General features: G+C 39.2%; 2 protein-coding genes across 4 annotated transcripts; one reads left to right on the forward strand and one right to left on the reverse strand.

The window, feature by feature from the left end:
* Nucleotides 1-2,046: 2,046 nt before the first annotated feature.
* Nucleotides 2,047-23,004, reverse strand: LOC145899345 (uncharacterized). Of its 3 annotated transcripts, XM_082988085.1 has the most exons (47): nucleotides 22,881-23,004; nucleotides 22,214-22,304; nucleotides 21,302-21,444; nucleotides 21,048-21,226; nucleotides 20,609-20,736; nucleotides 20,198-20,302; nucleotides 20,045-20,128; nucleotides 19,808-19,983; nucleotides 19,632-19,746; nucleotides 19,459-19,569; nucleotides 19,184-19,394; nucleotides 18,888-18,970; nucleotides 18,638-18,827; nucleotides 18,349-18,581; nucleotides 18,080-18,190; nucleotides 17,572-17,640; nucleotides 16,874-16,993; nucleotides 16,676-16,789; nucleotides 16,019-16,211; nucleotides 15,684-15,916; nucleotides 15,447-15,557; nucleotides 14,652-14,717; nucleotides 14,277-14,396; nucleotides 14,089-14,202; nucleotides 13,965-14,033; nucleotides 13,685-13,909; nucleotides 13,389-13,610; nucleotides 12,722-12,940; nucleotides 12,475-12,645; nucleotides 12,163-12,381; nucleotides 11,853-12,074; nucleotides 11,568-11,789; nucleotides 11,172-11,399; nucleotides 10,856-11,083; nucleotides 10,279-10,497; nucleotides 9,717-9,888; nucleotides 8,652-8,854; nucleotides 8,039-8,177; nucleotides 7,691-7,769; nucleotides 7,054-7,591; nucleotides 6,837-6,926; nucleotides 4,023-6,664; nucleotides 3,834-3,960; nucleotides 3,430-3,513; nucleotides 3,286-3,361; nucleotides 2,890-3,083; nucleotides 2,047-2,574 (listed from the first exon to the last, which is right to left on the reverse strand). In XM_082988085.1, exons 2-47 carry the CDS (start codon nucleotides 22,299-22,301, stop codon nucleotides 2,447-2,449), a joined length of 9,813 nt encoding a protein of 3,270 aa, XP_082844211.1. In that variant the 5' UTR covers nucleotides 22,302-22,304; nucleotides 22,881-23,004; the 3' UTR covers nucleotides 2,047-2,446. The 3 variants fall into 3 exon arrangements, with proteins under 3 accessions (XP_082844211.1, XP_082844212.1, XP_082844213.1); XM_082988086.1 differs by lacking the exon at nucleotides 10,279-10,497; XM_082988087.1 differs by lacking the exons at nucleotides 15,684-15,916; nucleotides 16,019-16,211; nucleotides 16,676-16,789; ... (1 more) ...; nucleotides 17,572-17,640; nucleotides 18,080-18,190.
* Nucleotides 23,005-24,830: 1,826 nt separating this feature from the next.
* Nucleotides 24,831-26,407, forward strand: LOC145899373 (uncharacterized). Its single transcript, XM_082988123.1, has 4 exons — nucleotides 24,831-25,013; nucleotides 25,082-25,311; nucleotides 25,370-25,697; nucleotides 26,024-26,407. The coding sequence occupies exons 1-4, from the start codon at nucleotides 24,831-24,833 to the stop codon at nucleotides 26,405-26,407; spliced, it is 1,125 nt and encodes a 374-aa protein (XP_082844249.1).
* The last annotated feature ends 215 nt before the right edge of the window (nucleotides 26,408-26,622 follow it).

Here is a 26,622-nt window from a genome sequence, read left to right on the forward strand (position 1 = left end):
TGTCACGATGTAGCATGATAAAACTGCAAAGAACCTTCTTACACAGAAACGTTTGTTGAAACAAAGTTGTTTTAAATTTGTTTGTGCATTTTTACGACTTATTTGTACCAATATTTGTATATCAATAGGAACTTTGGCCAAACACAATTATACACTGTCTTGGTATAACAAATAGAGTAAACTGAGGTGTTGACTTGTTCGAGTTGGACACCCTGGGTAGTATCCGATATGGTCACCAAATGTGGATTGTGCTGTGTTCTTATAAGGTGTGGTGTTACAAACATTTGTAGAACAAATAATATTTGTACTTGAGGTCATCATCCTGACGTAAATGTCGTCGAAAATCAAATAACTGTAACAATTGTAATGTTATTACACAAATCCAGAACTTCATTCACGACTGTCGCGATCAAATTGTCGTTATGTGGGCAGTGCGACATAATGTTTCATCGTGTATCGGTTCGCAAATTTTTTTTTGTCGTTACACTTTTGCATTCCTTGCACTGGAAACATCGAACAATATTTCAGCCGTGGCAGCAACAGGCTTCACTCAGTTAAACTACTCACTGGCCACCAACCATCCTTTTCACTATTTGTGACAATTTACGAATTAGAATGGATTGATAATCGTTGTTTGATGATAAATTTTCCAGTACACGCTTTTTAATCGTTCGTTCTAAATAATAACACAAAAACCTTTGGGAAATAAACAGGACAAAAGCCTGCTATACGTCATACGTGTAGTATGATATAAGTAAGGTTTGTTGTTAAGAAAGAATCTAGCAGTAGTAATAGTTATAAATAATCATGTAACAGTTTAGTGCAAGTATGCGAGCTTGATGCAATTCGCAATGCGAAATGTGGAATGGCTAATTATAACTCAGGAACGCCATCAAATTACTGCAGCGTTGTGTCGATAGCAAAGCACGTGGCTAAATTGCTCTCACGCTTTAAATACTTCACTTTTCAGGGCAAATTTTGCTGAGTTAGGGCCTTATTGTCAGTGTTTCATGTGCGTTGATGTGTAAGTGTAAGTTTGGGTGTTGATACATGTAATTCCTTGTTATAGAGAATCATATTTTCCGAAACTTGAGAACACAAATCTTATGAACAAGTGGTAGAAGTAAACAAGTGTTGATGGCGGCAAACAAGCAGCAAACCGCAGCCTATTTATTTAACTGCTATTACCAAAATAACAACGTTTGTCTTAAATTGGCAAGGATACGGTTAATATTTGTCCAATTTAAGAAGGTGCGCGTGTTTTAGAAGGCCAAGTTTGATTTTATTCGATAGCAGGAGTGTGTAAGTTTGTTGATTTAAAAGGATTTCAACGGCAAACGTTTGTGCAAGGTTTGTATGGCCGAAATGTGTTCGTGGCTTGCACAAAACATAGCAAAAGATGGGGGGTATGGTTTTTGTTTTGCAAATTTGACAACGTGCGCGTTTTTTTTGGAAGGCAAAATTTGGTTTTATTTGATAAAATGGAGAAAAGAATATTTGTCCCAAAGGATTTCAGCGGCAAACGCTGTTGCTCAGAGATATGTCATAACGCGCATGTCATTCATATTTAAATATTAATATGTTTTTTTTTATAATTTTTATATCTTTGAAAAGTTCAGCCTGTGATCTGTGATTACGTGTAAAAAAAATTAAGTCGCTACCTCGTAAAATGACTGAGTTACTAGCGCCCAAAAAACTGACATCACTCTGGTGATTATCCGAGGCTTTTGATTGAAAGAAAAATATTACGAATCAGATCCGGATTTATCGAATTAAGCGAGCTATACCTCGTATTCCATAGTGATGACATGTTAACATGGACAAACCTCTCAGGGGTTCAAAAATAGGCGAGAAAATAAATATTTCCATCAGGTCACTTTCGTTGTAACGCTATCCCACATATATCACATCCTAATATTAACCTCATTCCTCCTAAAGCAATTATTTCAGTTCCTTTTTGGCGTCTTACGTCTGCATTTTCCTTTTTTTTATTCTCGCGTGTTTGTCGTTTTTTACAAGTTGGTATCAACAGTGTGGACTCCAAAATCAGTGATTCCCAGATTTTTCTATTCATATCCAGCTCGAAAACACAAAGGGCAATAAAGTATCATAAATAGCATTACACAAATTTCAGCGTAGAGTTGACGAATTAATTCCAACTGTCCCGTTGCCGAATTTCGATCCATATATTCGTTGGTAATAACTATTTGCGTTATTGTGCGTTAATTTATACCTAAAAGCTGGCGGTGGTAGCATGAACATAGATAAGTGTAGGTGGAACATATGTGATGAGGGTGGGCAACAATGTATACAAAAAGCGGAAATACAAGGGGTTATTTGCGAGCATAAACCCACCCCCCATTTGGCAAAAAGGGAAAATCATCAAGTGGAAATTCATAAACCCTTTCGCCGTACGTGGTTGAAGTGCTGAAAAATAACGTGTGTTCTATTTGCCTGCGGGATTCGTCGCCCGGTTGTATGCGTCAAATAGTTTTTTCCATTGCGGCAGGAGATAGTCTGTGTAGGTAGCGTATTCCTTCTCCCACAGTGTCACGTCCGCCTGCGTGAAGCCACCTGGGAATAAGGATAACTAATTTAATACATGATTCAAAAACGTGTCGGTTTTTTGGTTTGCAGACTTAGGTTGGTAAAAATTCATTGATCTTTTACCAACTAAGTTAAGTTTGATAAATCTTTTGAGTGACATTAAAACCGCGTAATTGCCGCTTTTCGCGTTTGAATATAGCTACAGAAACCACATCTACGTCTCTTATGTTAAGAGCAAAATGTGAATGCCGGTTGATTAATTTTGTGACAAACGCATATTAATGTGAGGCAGAAATAATTTTACCAACAAAACACCATATGTAAGTCGACTATGCTGTTTACCGGAGAGGAGGGGAGAATCACAGATCAGGAACAAACAGCCGTTAAAATCGACAAACATTCGGACTTGCACGCTACACGGAGGTTTGTATGGAGCGGGGCACTGTGACGAGTCGGGAGTAATACCAGGCAGGGCAGAACCGAAGGAGGACATGTACGAAGAGGCCAGTTGAAACCACTTGTTTACCGTGTCGTTTCTGTAATATCGCATACGATTAGTTTGAAACTTGAATTTATTTTAGTTTGGTTGTTATAAAAATGAAACTCAAATATGTTTTACCGTCAGAAAAGTTTACTGTCGCGCCGGGCACCATTTTTATTCCGAAAGGAATTACGTCAAGATAGTTATGAGTTAAAAGGTAATCACCAATGCTGCTACGAAGCATTACAAGTACCTACCTCCACTGGTTATAGTTATTCTGCCATTGCTTAGTAGCATTGGTCTGTTGGTAAGGAGTGTTTGTCGGAGACAATGCTAAAACAACAAGATGAAGTCATTCTTATCACATTATTTTTTAAATCTTACTTAGTTTTAGTTCGTACCTGGAGCAGTAAAGTTAACTTTTGAAGCGTTCCCAACGGTTTGACCGACCCTCTTTGCAAAAACAGTAGCCACGTATCCCTGACCTGCAAACAACATAAAGTCAATAGAAGCGATCTTATACATGGGATTTTGTATGTTGAAGGCTCGAGAATTCCTTTTGAATTTCGGCGGAAAGCTATTAAAACCATATACGTATGTTAGGATCAGGGGTGCCTCGACTACATCACGGTGATCTTCTCAGAGAGAATCAATCAGTCAAAGCGCGAGAGTATGTTCCATACTGTGAAATTAAATTGGTGTATGCGGCCAAAACTAGCACACTAGTTATTTGTAACTTGCAAAACATGGCACCTCCTGAAAAAATTCTTAGTCTATCGGATAAAAACGAGTGTTTAAAACCTACCGGGCACAGTGTTGTGAAAACATTCGTAGGAGAAGGGTGATAATGCAGGGATTTCCGAAACGTTTGAGAATCCGGTATTTACAGACGCCGATGTTTGATCGATGGAGATCAAGTACGAATCAACCGACTGAAAATGCACAATATATTTAATGACTTGCGCTAACAAATATATAACATTCAGACACTTACTGAGTAGTACTTGACTTTAATGCAAACCGTATTGGGTGCGATAGGTAAAGCTTCCGCTTGCACTGGTGGCATTGTTGCAGAAGTTGTAACACTTATTGTAGGCTGGGTGGTTATTGCAACAGTTGTAACAGCAGTGGTTGCCGAAGGAGGTTGTACTGTAGTTTCTGATGATGCTTGACCGGTGGTTGCAGATGGCGTTTGCCCAGTGGTTACCAAAGGTGGTTGACCGGTAGTTGCAGATGGAGTTTGGCTGATGGTCGCTAAAGGTGGTTGACCAGTAGTTGCAGATGGCGTTTGGCCACTGGTCGCTAAAGGTTGTTGACCAGTACTTGCCAAAGGTGGTTGACCGGTGGTTGCAGATGGGGTTTGGTCAGTGGTAGCCAAAGGTGGTTGACCGGTAGTTGCAGATGGAGTTTGGCTGGTGGTCGCTAAAGGTGGTTGACCAGTAGTTGCAGATGACGTTTGGCCACTGGTCGCTGAAGGTGGTTGACCAGTAGTTGCCAAAGGTGGTTGACCGGTAGTTGCAGATGGCGTTTGGCCACTGGTCGCTAAAGGTGGCTGACCGGTGGTTGCAGATGGGGTTTGGCCAGTGGTTGCCAAAGGTGGTTGACCGGTAGTTGCAGATGGCGTTTGGCCACTGGTCGCTGAAGGTGGTTGACCAGTAGTTGCCAAAGGTGGTTGACCGGTGGTTGCAGATGGGGTTTGGCTGGTGGTCGCTAAAGGTGGTTGACCAGTAGTTGCCAAAGGTGGTTGACCGGTGGTTGCAGATGGGGTTTGGCCAGTGGTTGCCAAAGGTGGTCGACCGGTAGCTGCAGATGGAGTTTGGCTGGTGGTCGCTAAAGGTGGTTGACCAGTAGTTGCCAAAGGTGGTTGACCGGTGGTTGCAGATGGGGTTTGGCCAGTGGTTGCCAAAGGTGGTCGACCGGTAGCTGCAGATGGAGTTTGGCTGGTGGTCGCTAAAGGTGGTTGACCAGTAGTTGCAGATGGCGTTTGGCCACTGGTCGCCAAAGGTGGTTGACCGGTGGTTGCAGATGGAGTTTGACCAGTGGTCGCTAAAGGTGGTTGACCAGTAGTTGCCAAAGGTGGTTGACCGGTGGTTGCAGATGGGGTTTGGCCGGTGGTTGCCAAAGGTGGTTGACCGGTAGTTACAGATGGCGTTTGGCCACTGGTCGCTGAAGGTGGTTGACCAGTAGTTGCCAAAGGTGGTTGACCGGTGGTTGCAGATGGGGTTTGGCTGGTGGTCGCTAAAGGTGGTTGACCAGTAGTTGCAGATGGCGTTTGGCCACTGGTCGCTGAAGGTGGTTGACCAGTAGTTGCCAAAGGTGGTTGACCGGTGGTTGCAGATGGGGTTTGGCCAGTGGTTGCCAAAGGTGGTTGACCGGTAGTTGCAGATGGCGTTTGGCCGCTGGTCGCTGAAGGTGGTTGACCAGTAGTTGCCAAAGGTGGTTGACCGGTGGTTGCAGATGGGGTTTGGTTGGTGGTCGCTAAAGGTGGTTGACCAGTAGTTGCAGATGGAGTTTGGCTCGTGGTCGCTAAAGGTGGTTGACCAGTAGTTGCCAAAGGTGGCTGACCGGTTGTTGCAGATGGAGTTTGACCAGTGGTCGCTAAAAGTGGTTGACCGGTAGTTGCAGATGGAGTTTGGCTCGTGGTCGCTAAAGGTGGTTGACCAGTAGTTGCAGATGGAGTTTGGCTCGTGGTCGCTAAAGGTGGTTGACCGGTAGTTGCAGATGGCGTTTGGCCACTGGTCGCTGAAGGTGGTTGACCAGTAGTTGCCAAAGGTGGTTGACCGGTGGTTGCAGATGGGGTTTGGCTGGTGGTCGCTAAAGGTGGTTGACCGGTGGTTGCAGATTGGGTTTGGCCAGTGGTCGCTGAAGCTGGTAGACCGGTAGTTTCCAAAGATGGTTGACCAGTAGTTGTTGATAACGCAGAAGCAGTATCTGTAGTCTGACTTAATGTTGTACCAGTTGTGCTAGAGCCTGATATATCATGTGTTGGCGATGCGCTACTATCAGTTGTAGATGGTAGATCCTGGATTAATGTGGTTACCACTGGAGATTGGCCAGTTGCCGCAAGTGCATCACCAGTTGTGTCAGCTATTGGCGGAACGCTTGTCGATTCAACAGATGCAATGGTGGCGTCCACAGCAACACTTGTGGATGTATCAATGAGCGACTTACTGGTTTCTGTAGGAACATCCACAGTTGTTTTTTGTGCTGCCTGAGTTGTAGCGGGATTGGGATCGATGCCTCCTGATCTTTGAGCGGGATCTGCCTCTGTGGTGGTTTGGTCAAGCTCAGACGGGGTGGTCCCAGTGTCCAAAGGAATACCACTTCCACTTTCGGTAGTAACGACGTCAGACAAGGCAGCATCTTCCGAACTCGAACCTGTTGTTGCAGATGACACTGGAACAACTGTAGGGCCCGCACCACTAGTTACGCTGGTTGAAGCACTGGATGCAGCTGCAGGAGCACCACTAGTCGAACTTGTCTGCGCAGTGTTGCTTGTTTCAGTTGTTTGTGTTGCAACAGAAGGTTTGGTGGAAGCTTCAGCACCGCTGGATGGAGCTGACGTTGCACTAACAGTGGAAGCAGACGACTGTGATGATGTTGTCTCCGTCACGGTAATTCCGCTTGTAGATGGAGCTGTAATAAGAGTTTTGTTTATGAATAGCACAGCTTTAAGGCGAACGAAATCAAAGCAAATACACTTGACTATGCCTAGTGTATATGGTTGCGGTTATTCATGAAAAAGTAATTTATTTTCTTTTAACTGGTATACGCGTCCACAAAGTGACATAAAACAACAACAAATCACCTTGAGGACCAGATGTAATGAAGGTCGTACTCTGTGAGGGTCCTGTTCTTTCGCCATAACTTCCCCAAGCCAAAACAGTGTATGATGTATCTGTGACAAATCAAATCGATTATTAATGCGAAAAGTATTGCGAGGAAAAGTAAGAAGGCTTTGTACATTAAACTGGGGCGTTAACACTAGACAATAGCATGTTTCATTTAAATATGCAACAACTGACCGGAAACAAGCTTTCCTATGCACATGTCATATGTGTTTTTTCCGGGAGTATTGGTGAAGTTAAACCTCCCGATGGTAGAATTGAGCCTGCTGGTTTCGTAAATGTCCAGGGTGTATATTTGCACGTTTGGATTTCCGATTAACGTGACGCACCCTCGAGAATCCGAGACATTCTTGACTACAAGACTGATTAATTGCAGGTTTTGCGCAACAGTTGATACTGGTCGGGAGGTTGACGATCCTGGTGTGGTTAATGGTGAAGAGGTTGAATTCTGGACTTGGGGAGACGTTGGTGTCAAAGATGGGGAAGGTGCTGACGGAGTGTTTGTTGGCTGATTAGAAGGTGGCACAGGCGGGTTTGTTGTTGTTGGGACTCCGCTAGTTGATGCTGGCTTTGTAGTTGATGTTTGGGCAGTGGTTGATGGTATATCTGAAGTTCCGGTGGTGGCCGGCGGGTTTGTAGTTTCCTGAAGCACCGTAGTCTGGACTGTTGTAGAACCAGAAGCTTCTTGGGCCGCCGCGGCATCGCCAGCTGTTGTCTGAAACCGAAGTATTGATTAACTTTTGTTTCCTTGGAAAATGTAAAGGTAAAATTTTTGACTGTTGTAAAACTACAATCGATTCAAAAGTGTACTCACGTCGGTTGCTGCAGTGGTTTCAGAATGTAAACCCGAACCGGCGTCCATTAGTGGAGGGCACTCCTCGGGAGTAATACACCTGCATAATAGTGTCTTAAATGTTGATTTACTTTTATCCATTCTCAAAACCATGTTCACAAAAGTTTTGATCCATAATACTCAAAAAGAATGGCAGACGATCAGTTTGACCTTACATTTTATTAGTTGACGCTGGTCGTCTGCTCTTCTTTTTTGAGTATTTCTGGGAAGTATTTAAAAGTGTGCCAAATCAAGACAATTAAGTGGGAAGTTAACGTAAGGTGAAGTAAACCACACTGAGGAAAGCAGCACGGAACGTGGTTGACTCACCTTCCTTCGTGAAGGACGCTTTTTTCTGGGGGACAGGCACATCTCTGAACAAGGTCAAATGTACATACGGGCACCAAGTCGTTGCAAGTCGAATCGCATCTCGACGTTTGGATGAGCCGTTGGTCAGAAACACCGCAGTCTGTACAAAAAATGACCTTTGAACTGAAGGTCGAAGTAGTGTAGTAGTGCTTGCAGCAAGTGCAGGCTCGAAAACATATGTTTCCTCGAACCAACCACGCCACAAGTTAACGCCCATAATTGGTTCTAAACTGTCCACAACAGTATAATTGCAGAAGCAACTTATACCAAGTATGGAAGGCGCAGTCGCAATAAATTACACGCTGCCAGTGACGTTAATTGAACCAACGTATTTATTACGACGTTCTTCGACCAGGACACTAGATACCAGTATAGAGCACTTTTAACTTTTTAAAAAAAGAGGCAAAGAAACAAAACTATACAAAATTTCGTTACAATTTCAACATACGAATTTTAGGAAGAAAAACTTGTGTTCGATTTTTCAATCAATTATTGGTAGAGTTGCTTTTACGACTTCCTGTTAATACTAAACTAATATGACAAGAACTTAATTGCTTTTGTACAGAACACTTACACAAGAACCGGTACCGCGCAGAAAATCCACGGTAGAGGCCCGCTTGGGGACCCGGAACTAGTCGAACTGTAACGTCGGAACCAAACATAATGGGACCTGCAGGTGCATTTGACTGACAAATGCTGAACGGAACGAGTGACGTCGAACTCATGATTTCCAATCGATCTTCAACACAATTTCCACGTTGCCCAATCTTTCCCAATCTGCCAAAAAAGTTGCGTTTATGTTTTCTGAATTTCTGTTTTGATTTGGAATACATTTTGTATCTTTTAATGTTATCATGCTGGTTTCGTAATTGAAAGGTAGGGATGACAATTATTTTCGGATTTCCAGTTGTCAAAATAAATAATTGAATGTTTTGTATTTCACTTCTTCGATTGTGCTCACAAGAAAGTTTAACAATAAAAAAGTCAATTTTCTAATAAAACAACACTATTTTGTCAAGAGTCATCAAAAAGTGCGAAAAAATAATGTATTAGCACGTCCTGATAATACTGAAGGTATTTGAAGAATGGTGTATCAGTTAACACTATTAAACTTCGTGAGATAATCTGAGATAACCGCAATCTTTCCTTCGAGCGATACTGTGGCTTTAACTTCTATATACACGACAGCGGCTAATTTACATCAGCTCGCGGAATTTCCAATACAAGTGTACAATGGCGACGTAGTATAGCTAAGTAGTATGTTCGAGTGGAAACGGCAAACGACGTTTATCGATGTGCTTCACGCGAGTGAGATCTAAATAAAGTGCTTTCGCTTATATATCCATTAGACAGGGCAAACACGTCACACTTGAATACAAACGAAGCCCTCAGGCGATGAGAACCACAAGCCACATAAATGTGCGGCTAAAAACAAAGCGCTTCTGAATACTCGGGAGGCTGCGCAGGGTCGACTTCATGTAGACGCCTCGCTTTTTGTTGTTTTACATTTAATATTACCCGCAATAATAACAAAAATACGAGGAAAAACTATTTGTTGACAATACAAAAGTTTTTTTAATTACACAGAGAGAAAAATGAGTTGGACTTATAAGCAATTCATCAAAGCTTAGCCACTTACTGCAAATCGTCGATGTACACCTCCACGTACTGCGCGGAATCCTCGCGTATAAGCACGTAATCGCATACGCCACTGATAGTGTACGGATTGGGATAATCCGGCGAAGCAAAACTGCTCGACACATCCGTAAAATTTCCTCCACACGGCGTCTGAGGCCGGGGATCAAGGAATTCTATCAAACATAGATTTATATATGGATGATTCCATTTATGGAAACATTCATTTCCACGTTTAAATTTGTTAACTTTCGCACAAGAAAAATACATTTGGCTGAAAATCAAATAGGGCTACAATGGGGGAGTGATTACCGAAATTGTTTACCAGGGAATTATATAATTGGCTTGATCACAACAAACAATAGCTAGCTATGTTTTCGATCCAGTTTTGGATTAAGGCAACGCTTCGAAAAACTATGCCATAACTGCAACTGGGCCGGCCTTTCTGTTGCATAGCATTTATAAGTGGTTTACGAATGCTCAGACAATGGGCCTATAACAACCGTGAAATTTTGTCATCTGACACCGGGTCAGAATGTGTGACGCAATTTGCCTCAAGCATTTACCTGAGCAATCCAAGGGAGCACCAGGTAGCGCTGCGGAGCCTGATATTATATCACCGGTCTCCGGTTGGACGCACCAGCAAACACCGCTCGAATCGCATTGGCGCGATACAAACGTACCGTCGGCAGCGCATGCAGGAAACTCGGCGCCCTCGGCAAGTTCTGGGTTCTCCACAACAAACTTGCCGACATTGACGTAAAGCTGTTGGCATTCCGTTAGCTCTGTTAGTTAAAGCGAACAATGCTGTTATGCTTCAATAAGATATCGACATTGTCATTTTTTACTGCCAGCAAATGTTTTGTTATTGTAGCATGCAATAAGTTCGCGTTGTTGTTAAGGCGGGTAAGTTACTTCAGCAATTTGCCACGTTCCCATTTTAATGTTTTCATGGGCAAACGTATGAAAAACCACTAGCATAAAATACATACTGGCATAAAATAGTTGCGTAAAATACAAATTAATTGGCCAATGTGGTATACAGCACCGTCTTTGCAATTAAATTCAGCAAATATTGATACAGAACAACCATTAATTACAACAGGCAACGCTATTGGATTCGGCATATTGCATTTGTTTTACCTGTACAATTCAGGCTATTACCAAAGCCGGGTTGCGTCTGACTGCCTGGAATTCGATCCCCACTGTGGGGAAGCGCACACCAGCACACATTAGTGAAGTTGTTGCACTGTCGAGGGGCAAACTGGCCATTATCAGCGCAGTAGGGAAGACCAGGCCCATCCATTAGGCCTGGGTTGTTAAATATGTACTGACTAGTAGTGAGGTACATAGTTTGACATTTGGTTAGTTCTGAAAGTAGAAAAAAAAATTAATATCCTGTTTACAAAAGTGGGTATGTCCAGTTCATTAGCGGACTTAATAGTATATATTCACATACTTGAGCAGTTAAGATTGAATGCACTTTGCCCATCTGACAACGTTGCAGGAATGTATTTTCCTGTTTCAGGAATTACACATCGACAAATGCCAAGAAAGCCGTTGCACTGTTTTGAGTTAAAGTGTCCATTTTTATTGCATGAAGGAAAGTCAGGTCCATCTAATGTGCCTGGGTTTGCAACAAGGAAATTTCCCGTTTCCACAAAGTGCTTCTGACATGCTGTCAGCTCTAAAATAGCAATAAACGTTGGATAAAAGCACCTGATACCACAGCACAAAATAAATTTACAGTTTAAACAACATTAGCATGATAAAGATGAACAGCTAGAATTTAAAGAAGAGTTTAAAGTTAAAGCTTTTTTCTGTGATATGCTCCAAAAAGGTTCTATGTATTTACCTGAACAATTGACATTGTTTCCATCAGGCTTAGAAGTTCCAGGAATGACCTGACCATCATAGTGCAGAACACACCTGCATTCGTTTGTAAATCCATTGCACTGCTTTACTGTAAAATTGCCATTTGCAGAGCAGTTTGGAAAAGTTGGCCCATCCATCACTGTTGGATTTGATGCAATGTACTGGCCTGTCTGCAGGTAGTTCTGCTGGCATTTGGTAAGTTCTACACCACAAGACATATGTTACCTTTGAAAAATTACATACATACCTTGTGCAATGTACATACTTGAACAGTTCAGAGCTAATCCATCCCATGAGGTTGTGTCTGGTATTGTGTGGCCTGACTCTGGTATGACACACCAACACGCCCCAGTAAATCCATTGCACTGTTTCATTTCATACAAACCAGTTGAAGAACAATTTGGAAATCTTGGACCATCCATAATACCAGGATTGTTAAAAGCAAACTTGGCTTTTTGTTCAAATTCTTTTTGGCACTCGGACAAGACTAAAAACAAAAAACAAAGGGAACATTTTGGGCACTGCCATTATTGATTTAGATCACGATGATAAAAACAAGAAGAAAATGTCCTTACTCGCACAATCCACTGGTTGACCAGAATTTGTTGAAGATTCAGTGCCAGGAATAATCTGTCCAGTCTCTGGCACCACACACCAGCACATGTTTGTGCTGTCACATTGTTGTGGCATGTACAGACCAGTACTATCACAATTAGGTATGACCTCATTTGTGGCTTCTCCACTTGCCATCATCATTACAATACTCTGCACCTTATCAATACATCCCTGGAAGGCTGCAACAAGAAAATCGTTTTTTACAAGAAATGTGGTGCCATTTAAACACATGGCAATTACAAAGTTGCTTAATAACACTGCGTTGCCCTTACTATTGACTGTGCTTGTGTCCATAACAAGAGTAGGGGTAGTGGCTGAAGTTACTAATGGTGTTATCAATTTAATAGTGGTTGGTGCCGTGGTGGTCATCACTGGGGTTTGAGTTGCTGTTGATGTTGGTGGATCCCTACTAGTTTCAGCTGTCGTTGGCTGTGGTGTGGTTGCTGAAAGAAGATATTTTATTAAATTGAATCAAAACTTAAATCCATTGATCGGTGTTATCAGTAAATGAAACTTTACTTGAGCAGTTAACAAGATTTCCATTTTGATTTCTGCTTCCAGGAATGATCTCCCCAGATTGTTCTACAACACACCAGCAAGCATTGCTCAATCCATTACACTGCCTTCTTGCAAATCCATCCTTGGTGCATGCTGGATAAGTTAGGGTGCTCGCAAGTGAGGGGTTTGAAGCAATTTGCTGTCCAGTTAGAAGGTAATCTTGCTGGCACTTTGACAAAACTGCAAAGTTGTACAATGTTAAGAATCTTTTTGACATTCAAACTATATAATGGCAAATTTTAGCAAATAAAAATGTCCAAGACACAAACGACTCAAATAATCTAAATACAATGTTTTTGTTGCTGCCAGGCATATTGTAACTTAATAATCTGTTCTTCTGGCAAAGATAAAACGTAACTTTATTCACCGACGTTTCGCCTGTAATTCAACAAGGCTTCCTCAAGGTAATGGTACAGCACACAACTAACGCCAAAAAAAGTGCCAACACGAAAAAAGGGATAGGCGAAACGTCGGTGAATAAAGTTACGTTTTATCTTTGCCAGAAGAACAGATTATTAAATCTAAATATATTTTAATGAATTTACTTTAATACATGCACCACTATTGTTTCTGGTTTTATTAGGATGTTGCTACTGTAAATAAAATCTGTTAAGGTCTAGAAACTAACTTTCACAGTTGAGTGCTCGGCCATCAGCATTTTCTGAAAAGGGAATTGTGGCACCAGTCTCTGGAATAACACACCAGCAGCTTCCTGTAAAACCGTTGCACTGCTTCATGGTAAATTGTCCGTCTGAGGAGCAGTTAGGATAAACTGGGCCATCTAGTGTGTTTGGATTTTGGGCAATGAACTTTGCTGTGCTCTTGTATTGAGCCTGACATGGAGTAAGATCTGTCAAGATAATAACATTTAAATGCAACATTGAGCATTCAAAAAGGCAGAAAATACAACAAAACCCTACTCACTGGAACAGGGTGCTTGTCCCCTTTGTTCAAACTCGGTGCCAGGAATCTTTTGACCAGTTTCCTCCACCACACAATGACACATGCTTGAGACAAAATTGCATTGTTCAGAATTGTAATTCCCATTGTTGCTGCATTGAGGTAAGCTCATGAACAAACTTGGGTCGTTTTTAGCCAACTCCAATGCTTTTTCCAAGTCTTGCGAGCATTTAGCACTGACCTTGGAAGCTATAACAACATTGTTTGTTTATTTGTCCAAAGCAAATCCATGCAGTGCACTTACATGTTGTTTGTGTTGATGGAATACTTGCTGGTGATTTTTGTGTTGTAGCTGTAGTTGTTGTTTCTGGAACTGAAAAAATCCTAAATTTATAAACTTTTTAAAAAAAGATGGAAAAATAGATTACCATTTGGTGAGCAGTTTATCTCATCAGATGCATCCATGCAGTCTTCAATACCATTACAGTAAGCAGAGAGGTCAATGCACTTCTCAGGACAGGCAAACTGTCCTGACGTACACTCTGCAAACAAATACATAGTGTTAAAATATGTACATATGAACACAAAGTGCATGAGACACTAAAAGCACAAGAACCTGTTGGATTGCAGTTTTCCTCATCAGATGAATCATCACAATCAGGTATGCCATCACATTGATAACTAAGCTGAATGCACCCACCATCATTACAAGTAAAGTTGGTGGAAGAACAACCACCTGCATGTCAACAATTACTGCATCATGCACAGAACTTTTAAAAGTTTAATTCTTAGTGCTCAGTTAAGCACTGAGCCAAGGAGTGCAGCATAGATTGTAAAATATTTTTTTTTTAAATGTTGTCTGGCAAACAATTTTGATCGCTGGCAGACTTCTTGTATTGCATTTCATAAAGTTAAGTGTAAAAATGCAAAGTTGTTTGCAGTTTAGAGGTAAAAGACAGATTTGCGAGGCTAATCTTAGTCAATAACAAACCTTGTGTTGCTTGGGCAGTTGTGACTTGAATGGGGGTCGCAGAGGTTGATACAATAGTTGATGTTTCTGTAGATGATAAACACAAGTCATAAAAAACCTAATGCAAAAGGTTATTTACACCAGGGATTAAAGTATGTTTTCTAAACAACCTATATCAGTTCATGAGTTCACCCTATCGATTTACATTTCACAGTTATATATATTAAAGATTTGTTCAGAAAAAAATAATTTTAATGAAATGCCAAAAAACGTACTGTTTTAAGCACAAACAACCAGCATGAATGATCAGATATGGTTAAATGAAATGTGAGATAGTTAAGAGAGTTTTAACTGCATGCAAAGTCCAATCACATCTCAACATGTGTTTGGGCAGCTCTTGATTTTAAATATTGTTTACTCATAAACATAGACACATGCAGTGGCCTAAAATACATAAGTGGAATAATTTGTATCTCACATCTGGAGTTTTGTAAATAATCTGTCCAGTCTTTGGCATTATACACCAGCACATATTGGCACTGGCACATTGGTCTCTTTTATTTGTCATGTTGTTAAATACCCCAAAATTTACTTTTACACTTAATCAAAAAATCACATATATCTCCCGGGCCTAAATAAAAGGACAAGGAGGCTTTAATTTGGTCAGTGGGCTGCTTGTTTGATGGCAATTTACATACTCTGAGTTTAATCCATGTGTCGTTTATGATCTCTAAGCTTTCTGTGACCTCTTGGGGGTTAAAAACACTAGTTTACATATATATATATGAGTTTTAGAGCATTAGACATTCAATTTACCTGTGGTGGATGGTGCTTCAGTTGGATATGGTAAAGTAGTAAATTTTAAAATGTTTGATGCAATCTCCTCTGTACCACGAAGTGAGAATACTTGAACCAGATACGATGTTTCTAAAAACAAATAACAACCCTAAATTTTATTGAACTCAGTTTATTTGCACACATAGATTTTCTGTTTTGGGGAGTATTAAGTATCAGCTAAATACACATTTTACGAATTAAGATGTGATTTTTCACCTGGTGACAATCCGTTAAATGTGAGAGACGAATTTTTTCCCCCACTCGCAAAATCATTGGCAATGGTATTTTCACCCATATTATTTGGATTTGACTCTTCAACAATTGATATTCTGTAAGATTTTGCTGTAGCAACCAGAGAAAATGTGACATTGGCACTTGTTTGATTCAACCCGGCAACAGATATCCCAGGAACAACCTCAAGTGATGGACAATCTTGGAAGGAAACACACCTGAATGCATGAAAGTCACATTTTAATACATATCCAAAAACAGTGGTTGAAAAATTTGCATATTGTGTAGCAGAAAAAAACAAATTGAAAGTATCTTATTACCTTCCATTGTGCAAGATAGGAAGTTCTTGTGTACAAGCGCATCTGGGAACACAACGCTTGTTGCATGCAGGTGGTACATCACCATCTTTGCAGGTGTGGTTACACTCACTGGCACATCTGTTAAAAACTAGATTGGCTGGACACAGTGGTGCAGAAGTAGTTGTTGATGCAGCAGTAGTAGTCGGTTGAGTCACTAAACAAAAGAGTTTAACATTAGGTTAGAAGGAAAAGGGAAAATTTCACAAGCCCATTAACCTGATGTGGTTGAAGCTTGTGCTAAACTTCTAAACAAACTAATTTTCACTAAACAAACTAATTTTTACATACTGTAACAAAGGGACTTTAAATACATGATTCTGGTTGTCAAATTAAAATAAGAGCTATTAATTTTAGTTCTTTCTAATCAATAAAAAATCTTCTTTAACCAATTAGAAAAGAAATCCAGTAGTCCTGGTCTGACATATTAAGCTAATTATAGTCCTTGGCAACATATTGGGAAATGTTCCAGCCAGTAAACTGAACAGGAATGTTTGGTCAAGTGCCACAAAAATACCTGGGAATGATGGTTTTTCTGTCATAACTGTAGCAGTTGTTTGTAGGGATAAATCAGAAAAAAATTTACAAAATTTATAGTGAAAGCATTCAAAAGTAGATTACCATTGGGTGAGCAGTTTATCTCATCAGATGCATCCATGCAGTCTACAATACCATTACAGTAATCTGAGAGGTCAATGCACTTTTCAGGACAGGCAAATTGTCCTGTGGTACAGGCTGTAAACAAATACACAGTGTTAAAACATGTACAGTATACATTAACATAGAGCCTCTTGCAAGAGGCACCAGCAGCTTAAGAACCTGTTGGATTGCAGTTTTCCTCATCTGATGCATCATCACAGTCAGGTATGCCATCACATTGAAATTTAAGCTGAATGCACCCACCGTCCTTGCAAGTAAAATTAGTGGCGGGACAACCACCTGCATGTTAACAATTACATCATTCATTGAACTTTTAAAATAGTAAATTCTAGTTACCGCCAAAGCACTTGGACAAGACCTGGTGCTTACAAACCCTAATGTATACAAAGTTCGACATATTGTTGTTATCTAGTACCGTTGTATTATTACCTATTGTTTAAAAATTTGTTGATGAGTCTCATTGTTTTTTAATGGTTGACACTTTACTTGCTACACATATTGTAGTTTATGACAATATTGTTATAGTTCACAGTGCCAAGTTCTAGGGGTCAAAGATTATGAGGCATGGTACCATAAACTATTTTTGAATCAGATGCTCCTGCAGAACAATTTTTAAAATCTGGACTTGATTGTGAACAAAGCTTGCACCCTAGTCATATCTAATTAATTAAACATTAAAATTGAACATACAGTAGCAAATTATGGACAACAAATAAGGTAGATTATACATTCATCAATCAGAATTTCAAAATACCAAACCATGATGGTGAACTTCCAACTAAAGACATGCAGATATGTGAAGGAAGTGTTATTGCAAATAAGTCATATATGTTAACTCCAATATTAGTCAGTCACACCTTCAGTTGTTGCTTGCGTAGTTGTGACTATTATGGTGCTTGAAGATGTTGTAACAGTTGTTGATGCTTCTGCAGACATTACAACTAAGGTACATCAAACTAGGAATCACAGGTTGCTTAGATAAGTGTTTTTTAACTTTTTAGAGCAGTCAGCATTTTTGAATCTTCTACATTCCCTTGTAGCACACAAAATTTTATGCCATGACAAATTTTGAAGCAACGCTACACAGAATAGCCACATTTCAGTCAGCTAATTTAAATTCAGAATAGATTCTTAAAGTTAACTTAAATCAAGGTGTGGATTTCTGATAAGCATACCCTCAGTTTCTTATGTGTAGGTGCCAGTTCAAATTATTGTTTCGTCTGATTATTTAAGGAGAAAATTCAAACAACATAAAACTTTTACATAAATTAGCCAAAATAAGTCGAAGAATGGTGGTTCACAAAATGTGCTTATGGGTGTCACATCACAAAGTTTGCCAAAATCTGGTTTAGACCTTCATTTTACCTGTGGTGGATGGTGCTTCAGTTGGATATGGCAAAGTAGTAAATTTTAAACTTTCTGATGCAATCTCCTCTGTCCCACGAATGCTGAACACTTGTACTAGATACGATGTTTCTGATAACAAATAACACTGATAATTTTCACTGAGCTTTATCACTTCTGCCCGTTTTTATTTTGTGGAAATGAGATTTGCACAGATAGAGCTACTGTTTTGCGGAAATATTAAAAAGTACTTGTGAGATACACCAGTTACACAAAACAAGCTATCTTACCTGGTGACAATCCGTTAAATGTAAGAGAAGAATTTTTTCCTCCACTTGCAAAATCATTGGCAATGGTATTTTCACCCATATTATTTGGATTTGACTCTTCAACGATTGTTATTCTGTATGATTTTGCTGTCGCAACCAAGGAAAATGTGACATTGGCACTTGTTTGATTCAACCCAACAACAGATATCCCAGGAACAACCTCAAGTGACGGACAGTCTTGTTTAGTGACACACCTAAATACAAACTGCATTAGTTAAAGTAAAAGAAGAAACAAAGACGATTTTATTACCTTCCATTGTGCAAGATAGGAAGTTCTGGCGTACAAGCGCATCTGGGAACACAACGCTTGTTGCATGCAGGTGCAACATCACCATCTTTGCAGGTTTGGTTACACTCACTGGCACATCTGTTAAAAACTAGGTTGGCTGGACACAGTGGTGCAGCAGTAGTTGTTGATGCAGCAGTAGTTGGTTGAGTCACTAAACAAGAGTTTAACATTAGGTTAAAAGGAAAAGGGAAAATTTCACAAGCTCTGTAACCTGATGTGGTTGAAGATTGTGTTAAACTTGATGTTGAAAGTGGAGATGGAGCAACTACAGGACAGTCTTGATAAGAAATACACCTAAAATCCAATAAATTAAATAAAGCTAAATGTATCATACAAACATAGTAGTTTTTGTTGTTTGGTGTCTTCCAGTTTAGTTCAACTAATTTATTTACTGAGTTGTTTATTCTGTAACAAAACTATAAAAAATAATCCAAGTCTTCATGAGCATAGTCAAAATGAATACACATATATCACAGAAATATATAAGCGCATCTGCACTGTTCTTACCTTCCTTCATGCAGGATTGGTAAGTCAATAGGACATGCACATCTAGCAACACAGCTTAGAGCACAAGGAGGTGGTAATTCACCATCGGCACAAGAGTGACCACATGCACTTGCACACGACAAATACACAAGATTAGATAGACAACCATGTGGTGAAGTTTCTGGAGCCCTTGTGGTAGAGGTCGTTTCAGTTGTGGTGGAAGATTCAGTTTCTGGTTTGAACCAATGTAGAAATTGGTACATTGCAGAAAAAGGAAAATAAAAAAAATATCATACTCTGACAGTTAGTTTCATCTTCACCATCTGGACAATCTGGCAGCTCATCACAAACTCGGATTGAAGGAATGCATGTATTGTCATTACAAACAAAACTGTCGGCAGTGCATTCTGCCAAAAAAACATGAACAGCAGTGAAACATTGACAAAGGCATGAAAAATAAACTACAAACCTGTGTCAACACCATAATCAGTATCATTTGAAACACAGCTTACTGCATCCAATTTTATGTCATCAATTGCAAGATCAGATCTAAAATTACGACCTCTGATTGCTTCAAATCCAATCTGCAACATATTTAACAAGTGAGAAACTTGTGAACAAGCGAATAATATTCACTATTTTTACTTTTATTGGAATTCCATTGGAAATGAGAGGAATTTTTATGTTTTGCCAATCTGAAGAAACAGTCTCCAAATTTTCTAGAACTTGTGCTGATCCATCAGTATATTGTTCAAACACAGTGATTATACCCTCACCATTACCACTATTGTGAAACCAAACATCCAGGCAATAATCAGGTTCTGCACAGTAATTTATATAGAAAATGTTTGATTCAATTCAAGTCATACAAGTTGGTTTTACCACTAAGCGTGATTAGTGGGGAGAATAAAACAGCTGTTGTACCAGCTACTATTCCACTAGTTTCAAGATATGCATATTTTCCACCTGCAAAATGGTAATAAATTTATGCTTGAGGTGAACAAAAAGTTTGTTTGAATATTTTTTGATACAAACTTTCATTTCTTGTTGTGTGGTCAGTGAGTGGACCAGTATTTTTTGATGGGGTTGCCCCACGATGAAATCTCCAGTTGTCTCCATCTTCAGTAGCTTGTATCCAGCCTTTATAATTTAAAAAACTAACCTTTGGAAACATGCTTGTAATTAATACTAAAATTAACAACTGTCTAAGTATTGTGTGCTTAAATTATAGTTTGGTACATACATTTTTTCATATATAACTTTTGTATAGCTGGTTTATTTATGTTTGTGTGGTATTTGGCAAAAGTATTTCACAACAAATAAACTACTAACCTATTTACAATTAAATGGAAATAATGCATTTTCTGTCCTCTGTCTAACAACATAAATACTGATTCTACATATTAACATCTACATTTAAAGTCATTTTGTTTTTTGAAATCTTACCTGGACACAACCCCAAAGGACCATCAAAATCACAGTTAAACATTGGATTTTGGTCACTTGGATTGAGAGCATACCAGTTAAAGACAAAACCGCTGCGTTCTTCAGAAACGTCACTTAGAAACTTCACACTGTAACAGTAAACATCGGCTTTTCAGAGTCCATCACTTAATGTAACAGCCTGATGTAAAATAACTGCTACACAGCTGTGGTTAAATTGTCATTGCCACACAGATTATCAAGTCAGGTACACATGTAAGACCTGTGTGATTTCCACATGGTGAATAATTGTCTGATGCAAAATTGTAGCCAATCACATGGGAGGTGATAAGTTGCAAAAGGCCACATGAGATTTATTTGTTTTTCCCCAGTGCATAGATTTACAAACTAATAAATAGTATGTATTGATCACATTTAGTTGATAATCTTAGTTGGCACTTACAACAGCCTGTTGCCTTGTGTAGCAGCAGGATAAATAGTGTCATTTCCACAGTACGTCTCAGGAATGGCAGACAAGTTGCCAGTAGGGTATATGTTTACATAATCAAAGCATATCACTGGAGCATTATTATCTAGTGTAGCTCTTCCTCTTGGTTCCAGATGAATATAACTGGATGAATACTACACAACATACCAGTTTAAAACTAGACCAACATAAAGCAGTGGTGGCAAGTGCAGCCGGAGTCCAATACATACCACAACAACATGATTTGCTGGTGCTATGATCTCATATGTGCAGTTGGCAAGTGGGGGGTAGTTGGATACAGGAAAACCGGGACTTGCAAATTCCCCGCCGTTTCTGTTGGAAATTACTGCACCACATGTGCCTTGGACGTTTGCTGCAGAAACATATTACATTAAAAAAAGGTTAAAGCTGCTTTGCAAATCAATTGCAATATCTTGCATGGAAAGTTTGATTTTTTTACAATTATTCTGTTTAGCGCTATTGATGACAGCGTAAATAGTTGTTGTGCAACGATCTTATATTTCTACCACTATGGCTTTTCGCTTATGACTAAAATGACCAACTGCAACGCAGGCAGCCAAGGAGAAGAGGAAACAATTTACGTTGTCACACAAACTAGCATTTTACAGTTCATATTTGCCTTACAATTTAGCTTGGTAATTATAAGATCGTTGCAGTTACATGACAACAAGCAAATATTTCAAGATGAAAACAAATTTTTGAATGCTTATGTTCATCATCGGGGAAACCCCACATTAAAACGACGCTTTTTATTCAATGGGTTGTAGGAAGATAAACTTTGCCGTGGTCAGCCACGATTATAATGCACGATCACTGTTAGACCCTCTCTCGGTACGTTTTTGGCACCGATAAAAAAACTCGAACAAGTGCGTCCAAGGGCACAGAAAGCGCCTAAAGTTAATTTTGAATATTTATTGACATTTTTGTTGTCAACCTAAATTAGCTTGTCATCTGTGTGGAGCCCGAACGTAAGGATATAAGTGACGCATGCGGCCCCGGAGCTTCGGGTTGCCGACCTCTGCCATAGTACATATGTGCTATTATTACATGTAAAATGTTTGCTTCAGCACAGATAACCGAAGGAATTTCATACTTTAGGAATTGCATCGGCTATAACTTACGTTTCGCTTGTGCATCCTGTGACATGGTGAAGGATATGTACTCCATACCAATTAGCACACCAATGAGTAGCGGGTTAATAATTGACATGGCCTGTGAAAAACACATTGATAAGCTTATGATCAGTGAGGACAAATGATGGGCCTCCTGCTTCAGGAGTTGTCTAATTTGAACTAATTATAAAAAGGTTCACAAGTCATAGCGGAAAAGGCCAATTAGGGCCAAGAAAATGTCCACCCAGAAGCGAGAAAATTGTATATCAAGCGTCATTATGCTATCTCATACGTACGTCTGCGGTCCTGTATGTATTACAAAAATAAAACCAAAAAGATCTGTCCATTTGCCCAACAGTTTAAATTGTGATATTTGTTTACTTTTGTACCAATTTAAAACCTATTGCTTGGTGCGCGTCAGTCAAGTTCGGATATAAGTGTCTGTAAACTTGCCCCATGTGGTCATGTTAAACTACACTCACTGCCCCGGGCCATGATAAGCTACGTATTTTATAGTATTAAACCGGTCAAACACGTCACGTGGTCAAAGGGTGTGCCTCCCAATTGGTCCTTACGTCAACATTTAACTTTACGACATATTTAAATGTACTGGCATGGAAATATCAACAAAAAACAATATAGCGTACGTGTTGCATAGGTTTGCTTGATTACTTACCGGTTGCCTGAACTAACTATGTTCTGTTAAATACAATGATTCCAACGAAATTGCCTATCTTGTTGTGCTTGTCACAATCGATTAAATAAGTTCGCAAAACCTAGCATGCGTAGGTTTCCATTATCATCAACCAACAGCAAAAGTCCATCCAATAACAATAAACGTAAAAACCTGCACAAAAACATGTTGTAGAAAGTTTTGATATATATTATCGATATTTTCATTGATTTTGCATTTCGTCTGCCTTTTGTAGGGACCAATACAAAATTTATAATTTACTACTTCCACATATCCATTGTCATACAGCCAACTTCAAGTTGTTCTATTACGCTGGGAACTGATCTCACTCTCAATTAAGAATAAAGTCAAATTCGCCGAAGGCGATTGATAATTGTGCGGCATTACGTACTTCAATTATCGACAGCTATCGTCATAAATGTTCACGAATAACCCCCACACTATATAAATCTGATCTAAAAACTGAAAGCTTGGGTGCAAATTGATGATTTACTGATAATTTTTCTGAAAATTGTCACATGTTTTACTTTAGGCCTATATCTGCTTCTGCAATATTCGTACAAGTTATGTCTTCTGATATTTGTGGGTTACAACATTAACGAAACCACCCTGTTTTACATTTACAAATTATTCAAATGCTGTTTGGGATACGAATACTTGCTATCTTTCTTTTTTCTAGCTACATTTTTTTAATATGTTGGCCAAAATGCCTTGGGGGTTATAATAGGCAGAGACTCGGTCCAAGCGCAGTAACGCCATCTACCGAACATGTGAAACACTGTCAAAAATGTTGCTGTTTATAGAAGCAAAAGAGCCATAGTGATGATTGAGTTGTGGACTGTTGTCATGCAAACGGCATAAACACATTTGTAAAATTGCGAAAAATGTCACCATTTGTAACATGTTTTATTTTTATATTACGGTTAAAGCAGTTATTTCAATGTATTTCAACAAAAACTGACGATGCCATAACGCGAAATTAATATTTCTGTTTCAAAACAAAAGATCATACTGGCGCTGATCGCTTGTCACTCTTTTGTGTATGTTTTTAATCATTTTTCTGTTGTGCTAAACATGAAAACGACCTTTTCTGACACATACACATTTTTTCAACATTTGCTGTAATTTTTTGTTAAGAATTTTTTATGTTTTAGGCCTAGGTAGCTTATATAAAAAAAATATCTGCCTTTTCACCCACACGTCAACACCGCCTTTGGCCGTACGATGATTAAATATCAGGGGGGGGGGAGGGAGTTTGGGAAGACATAAAGCTTTTAATTATGTCACTTTCACCGCACTTCTTCAAAAATAATGTCAGAGAATATCTCTGAACCAAGTATTTGCCTTCCCTGAATCTCATCGAGTTTGTGTTTTATTTCTTTCCGTATTTTGTGTGTTGCTTTTTTAGTGTGATTTTTCTTGTTTTTATTCTCGATTTCATTCTGTTTGTTGTTGTTTTTTTCTGATATACTCTACGCCTTTCACTGGCGTAAGACCCGTTTGTCCTTGTAAACTTGGGCGCTTCAACTCCTACCCCCTCCGTGTACCATTTTCGTTTTGGTGGGTTTTGCTTTGGCCAGCACGACCGGGTGCAGGCTAACCTTACGTCCGATGAGACCTGTTGTAGCTCATCTCCAAGTGCAATCGGCTGCGATCACAAGGCAGAGCATGATTCGCTGAGATTTTGATTTGATTTTAATCCACAAAGAAAGGAAATTTGTATCAAATAAAACCTGTCGTTACCTTTACTTCAACCGTTGTGAAATAGTCTTTTTTGTTTTACGGTTGAATAGTTGTGCTGTTAGGGGATGCATTGACATGACTATCACATCACAATGCATTTGTAGTTTGCACGTGTTTGTTTTGGTGTTGTGGTTTTGTGTCAGAATAAGTAACCTAAATAGTTACGTTTGTTGTTTTCCATTATTTTAGATGCCGAAAAACTTGTCAGTGGGTTTGATTTTAAGAAGGAATATTAAAGAGAAAGACCAAAATGCAGATAAAAGTGCGGACCTGCTGTTGCGTTTGACGCACGTGCGGCTAGACCGCGAAAATCTTGTTGCGATAGAAAACATGGAATGTCTTGGTCCAGTGACAAATTTGTATTTGCAACATGTAAGCATCTTTGCCGGCAATACAATAGACCCACGGCCAACTTTAAAACTTGTTTTGCTTGTTGACAGAATTTGATCAAGAAAATTGAGAATCTTGAAAGTGTGGCAAGTACACTGAAGTTTCTCACACTTTCTGGGAACCAAATTAAAAATGTGGAAGGCCTTGAGCTACTAAACCAGCTGCAATTTCTGGACTTAAGCGACAATATGATTGAAAACTTCGAAGTAACTAATCTGCCACAGAACTTAGCTTTCTTGTCTTTTGAAAATAACAACTGTACACGTAAAAGTGGCTACAGGTATATTGTTTGTTGTTATAAAGATTGGCATATATTTGCTTTGTTTCAATGTTTGTAGACAATCCATCCTTAACCACCTTCCAGAATTAAAAATACTGGATGGAGAGGAAGTATTCGTTGACAGTGATTCAGACAGTGAAGATGAATTAGACTCTAATCATGATCAAGAAGAGGACAATATTCAGCAAACTGGGTCCACTTTGCTGCTTCGGTCGGTTTCGCGGTTAGACTCCGTGGCAGAGGAACATAGAGAGAGGATAAAAGAAGTAAATGATCAGAGTCTTACCCCCCGAAAAGAAGATGACAAAGATCAAAAAAATGAATTAAATTCTGATCTAACAGAAATACAAAAAACCATTTCCAACGTCATGGAAAGCATGGTAAAAGTAAGTAATTTGGTTATGCAAATAAAGTTTGATGTAAGCTTGTTGTTTGTCCATTATATTTAACAACGTATCTTAGAATGTTATGCTAATTTAACATGTGATGTCCTGTCAGATTTAAACAAAAAGTTAACAAAAAACCTTCCATTGAATATGTACGAAATATGAAGCACTTCCTCAACATGAAATACTTTTTGTACAAATTTTTAATAGCCCTTTGGTGTCCATTAACAAATAGTCACCTTCCATACTAGTACATAATATCGCAATGGTATGTAAAATGTTTGAAATCCATTTTTTTTGAAATGTGTATTGTTTTATTTTTATAGACTGAAGAAAATTTACTTCATAACTTTGAACTGCCTGTTTTGGACGCCCCATCCCAGGAAAACCAAAAGCTTAAAACCAACATGCAAGATGAAACACCTGCAACGCCACTTGACAAAATACCAGAAGCAGTTAAGATCAAAAATATGCCTAGGCCTCCAGCTTCCTCAAAACAATTAGTATCTATTGGTACCACAACATCAGCAGCATCGCCACCAGTCACTGAAAAAGGCCACAATGTAACTGAAAAAAGAAGGCCTATTAAATCAAGCATAAGAAATATGTCACCCAAGACAAGGGGGAATGTATCAAATAGAGCAATGCAGAGAATAAAACCTGATACCCTTGTTAGGATACCAGGTGCCAGGCCTTTTCACAAGTATTAATTTTTATAAAAAAGGTGCTAAATAAACCTTTGTGATTTTGTTCACTGTGTTGAGTCATACTCTACTGTGTGAAATGTGGATCCTTTGTATTGTGCATCTCTTCCTGTGATTTTTTTTTTTGCTGCATGTGCTTGTCTCAATGAGAAAATGGTATGCCGTATTTTTGTATGTTTTTTATTCTTTGTACAATTGTATATTATATTTTGGTATTTTGT

This window comes from Ascidia mentula, chromosome 4 (genome assembly GCF_947561715.1).
Source record: "Ascidia mentula chromosome 4, kaAscMent1.1, whole genome shotgun sequence".
NCBI classification, from domain to species: domain Eukaryota; kingdom Metazoa; phylum Chordata; class Ascidiacea; order Phlebobranchia; family Ascidiidae; genus Ascidia; species Ascidia mentula.

Coding starts and splice junctions, on each gene's coding strand:
- LOC145899345 (XM_082988085.1), bottom strand. CDS start 22,301: ATGTCAATTATTAACCCGCTACTCATTGGTGTGCTAATTGGTATGGAG. Junction 21,445..22,213: donor ACAGGATGCACAAGCGAAAC/GTAAGTTATAGC, acceptor ATGTTTCTGCAG/CAAACGTCCAAGGCACATGT. Junction 18,582..18,637: donor CCTATCTTGCACAATGGAAG/GTAATAAAATCG, acceptor GTTTGTATTTAG/GTGTGTCACTAAACAAGACT.
- LOC145899373 (XM_082988123.1), top strand. CDS start 24,831: ATGCCGAAAAACTTGTCAGTGGGTTTGATTTTAAGAAGGAATATTAAA. Junction 25,014..25,081: donor CAAATTTGTATTTGCAACAT/GTAAGCATCTTT, acceptor GCTTGTTGACAG/AATTTGATCAAGAAAATTGA. Junction 25,698..26,023: donor TCATGGAAAGCATGGTAAAA/GTAAGTAATTTG, acceptor TTATTTTTATAG/ACTGAAGAAAATTTACTTCA.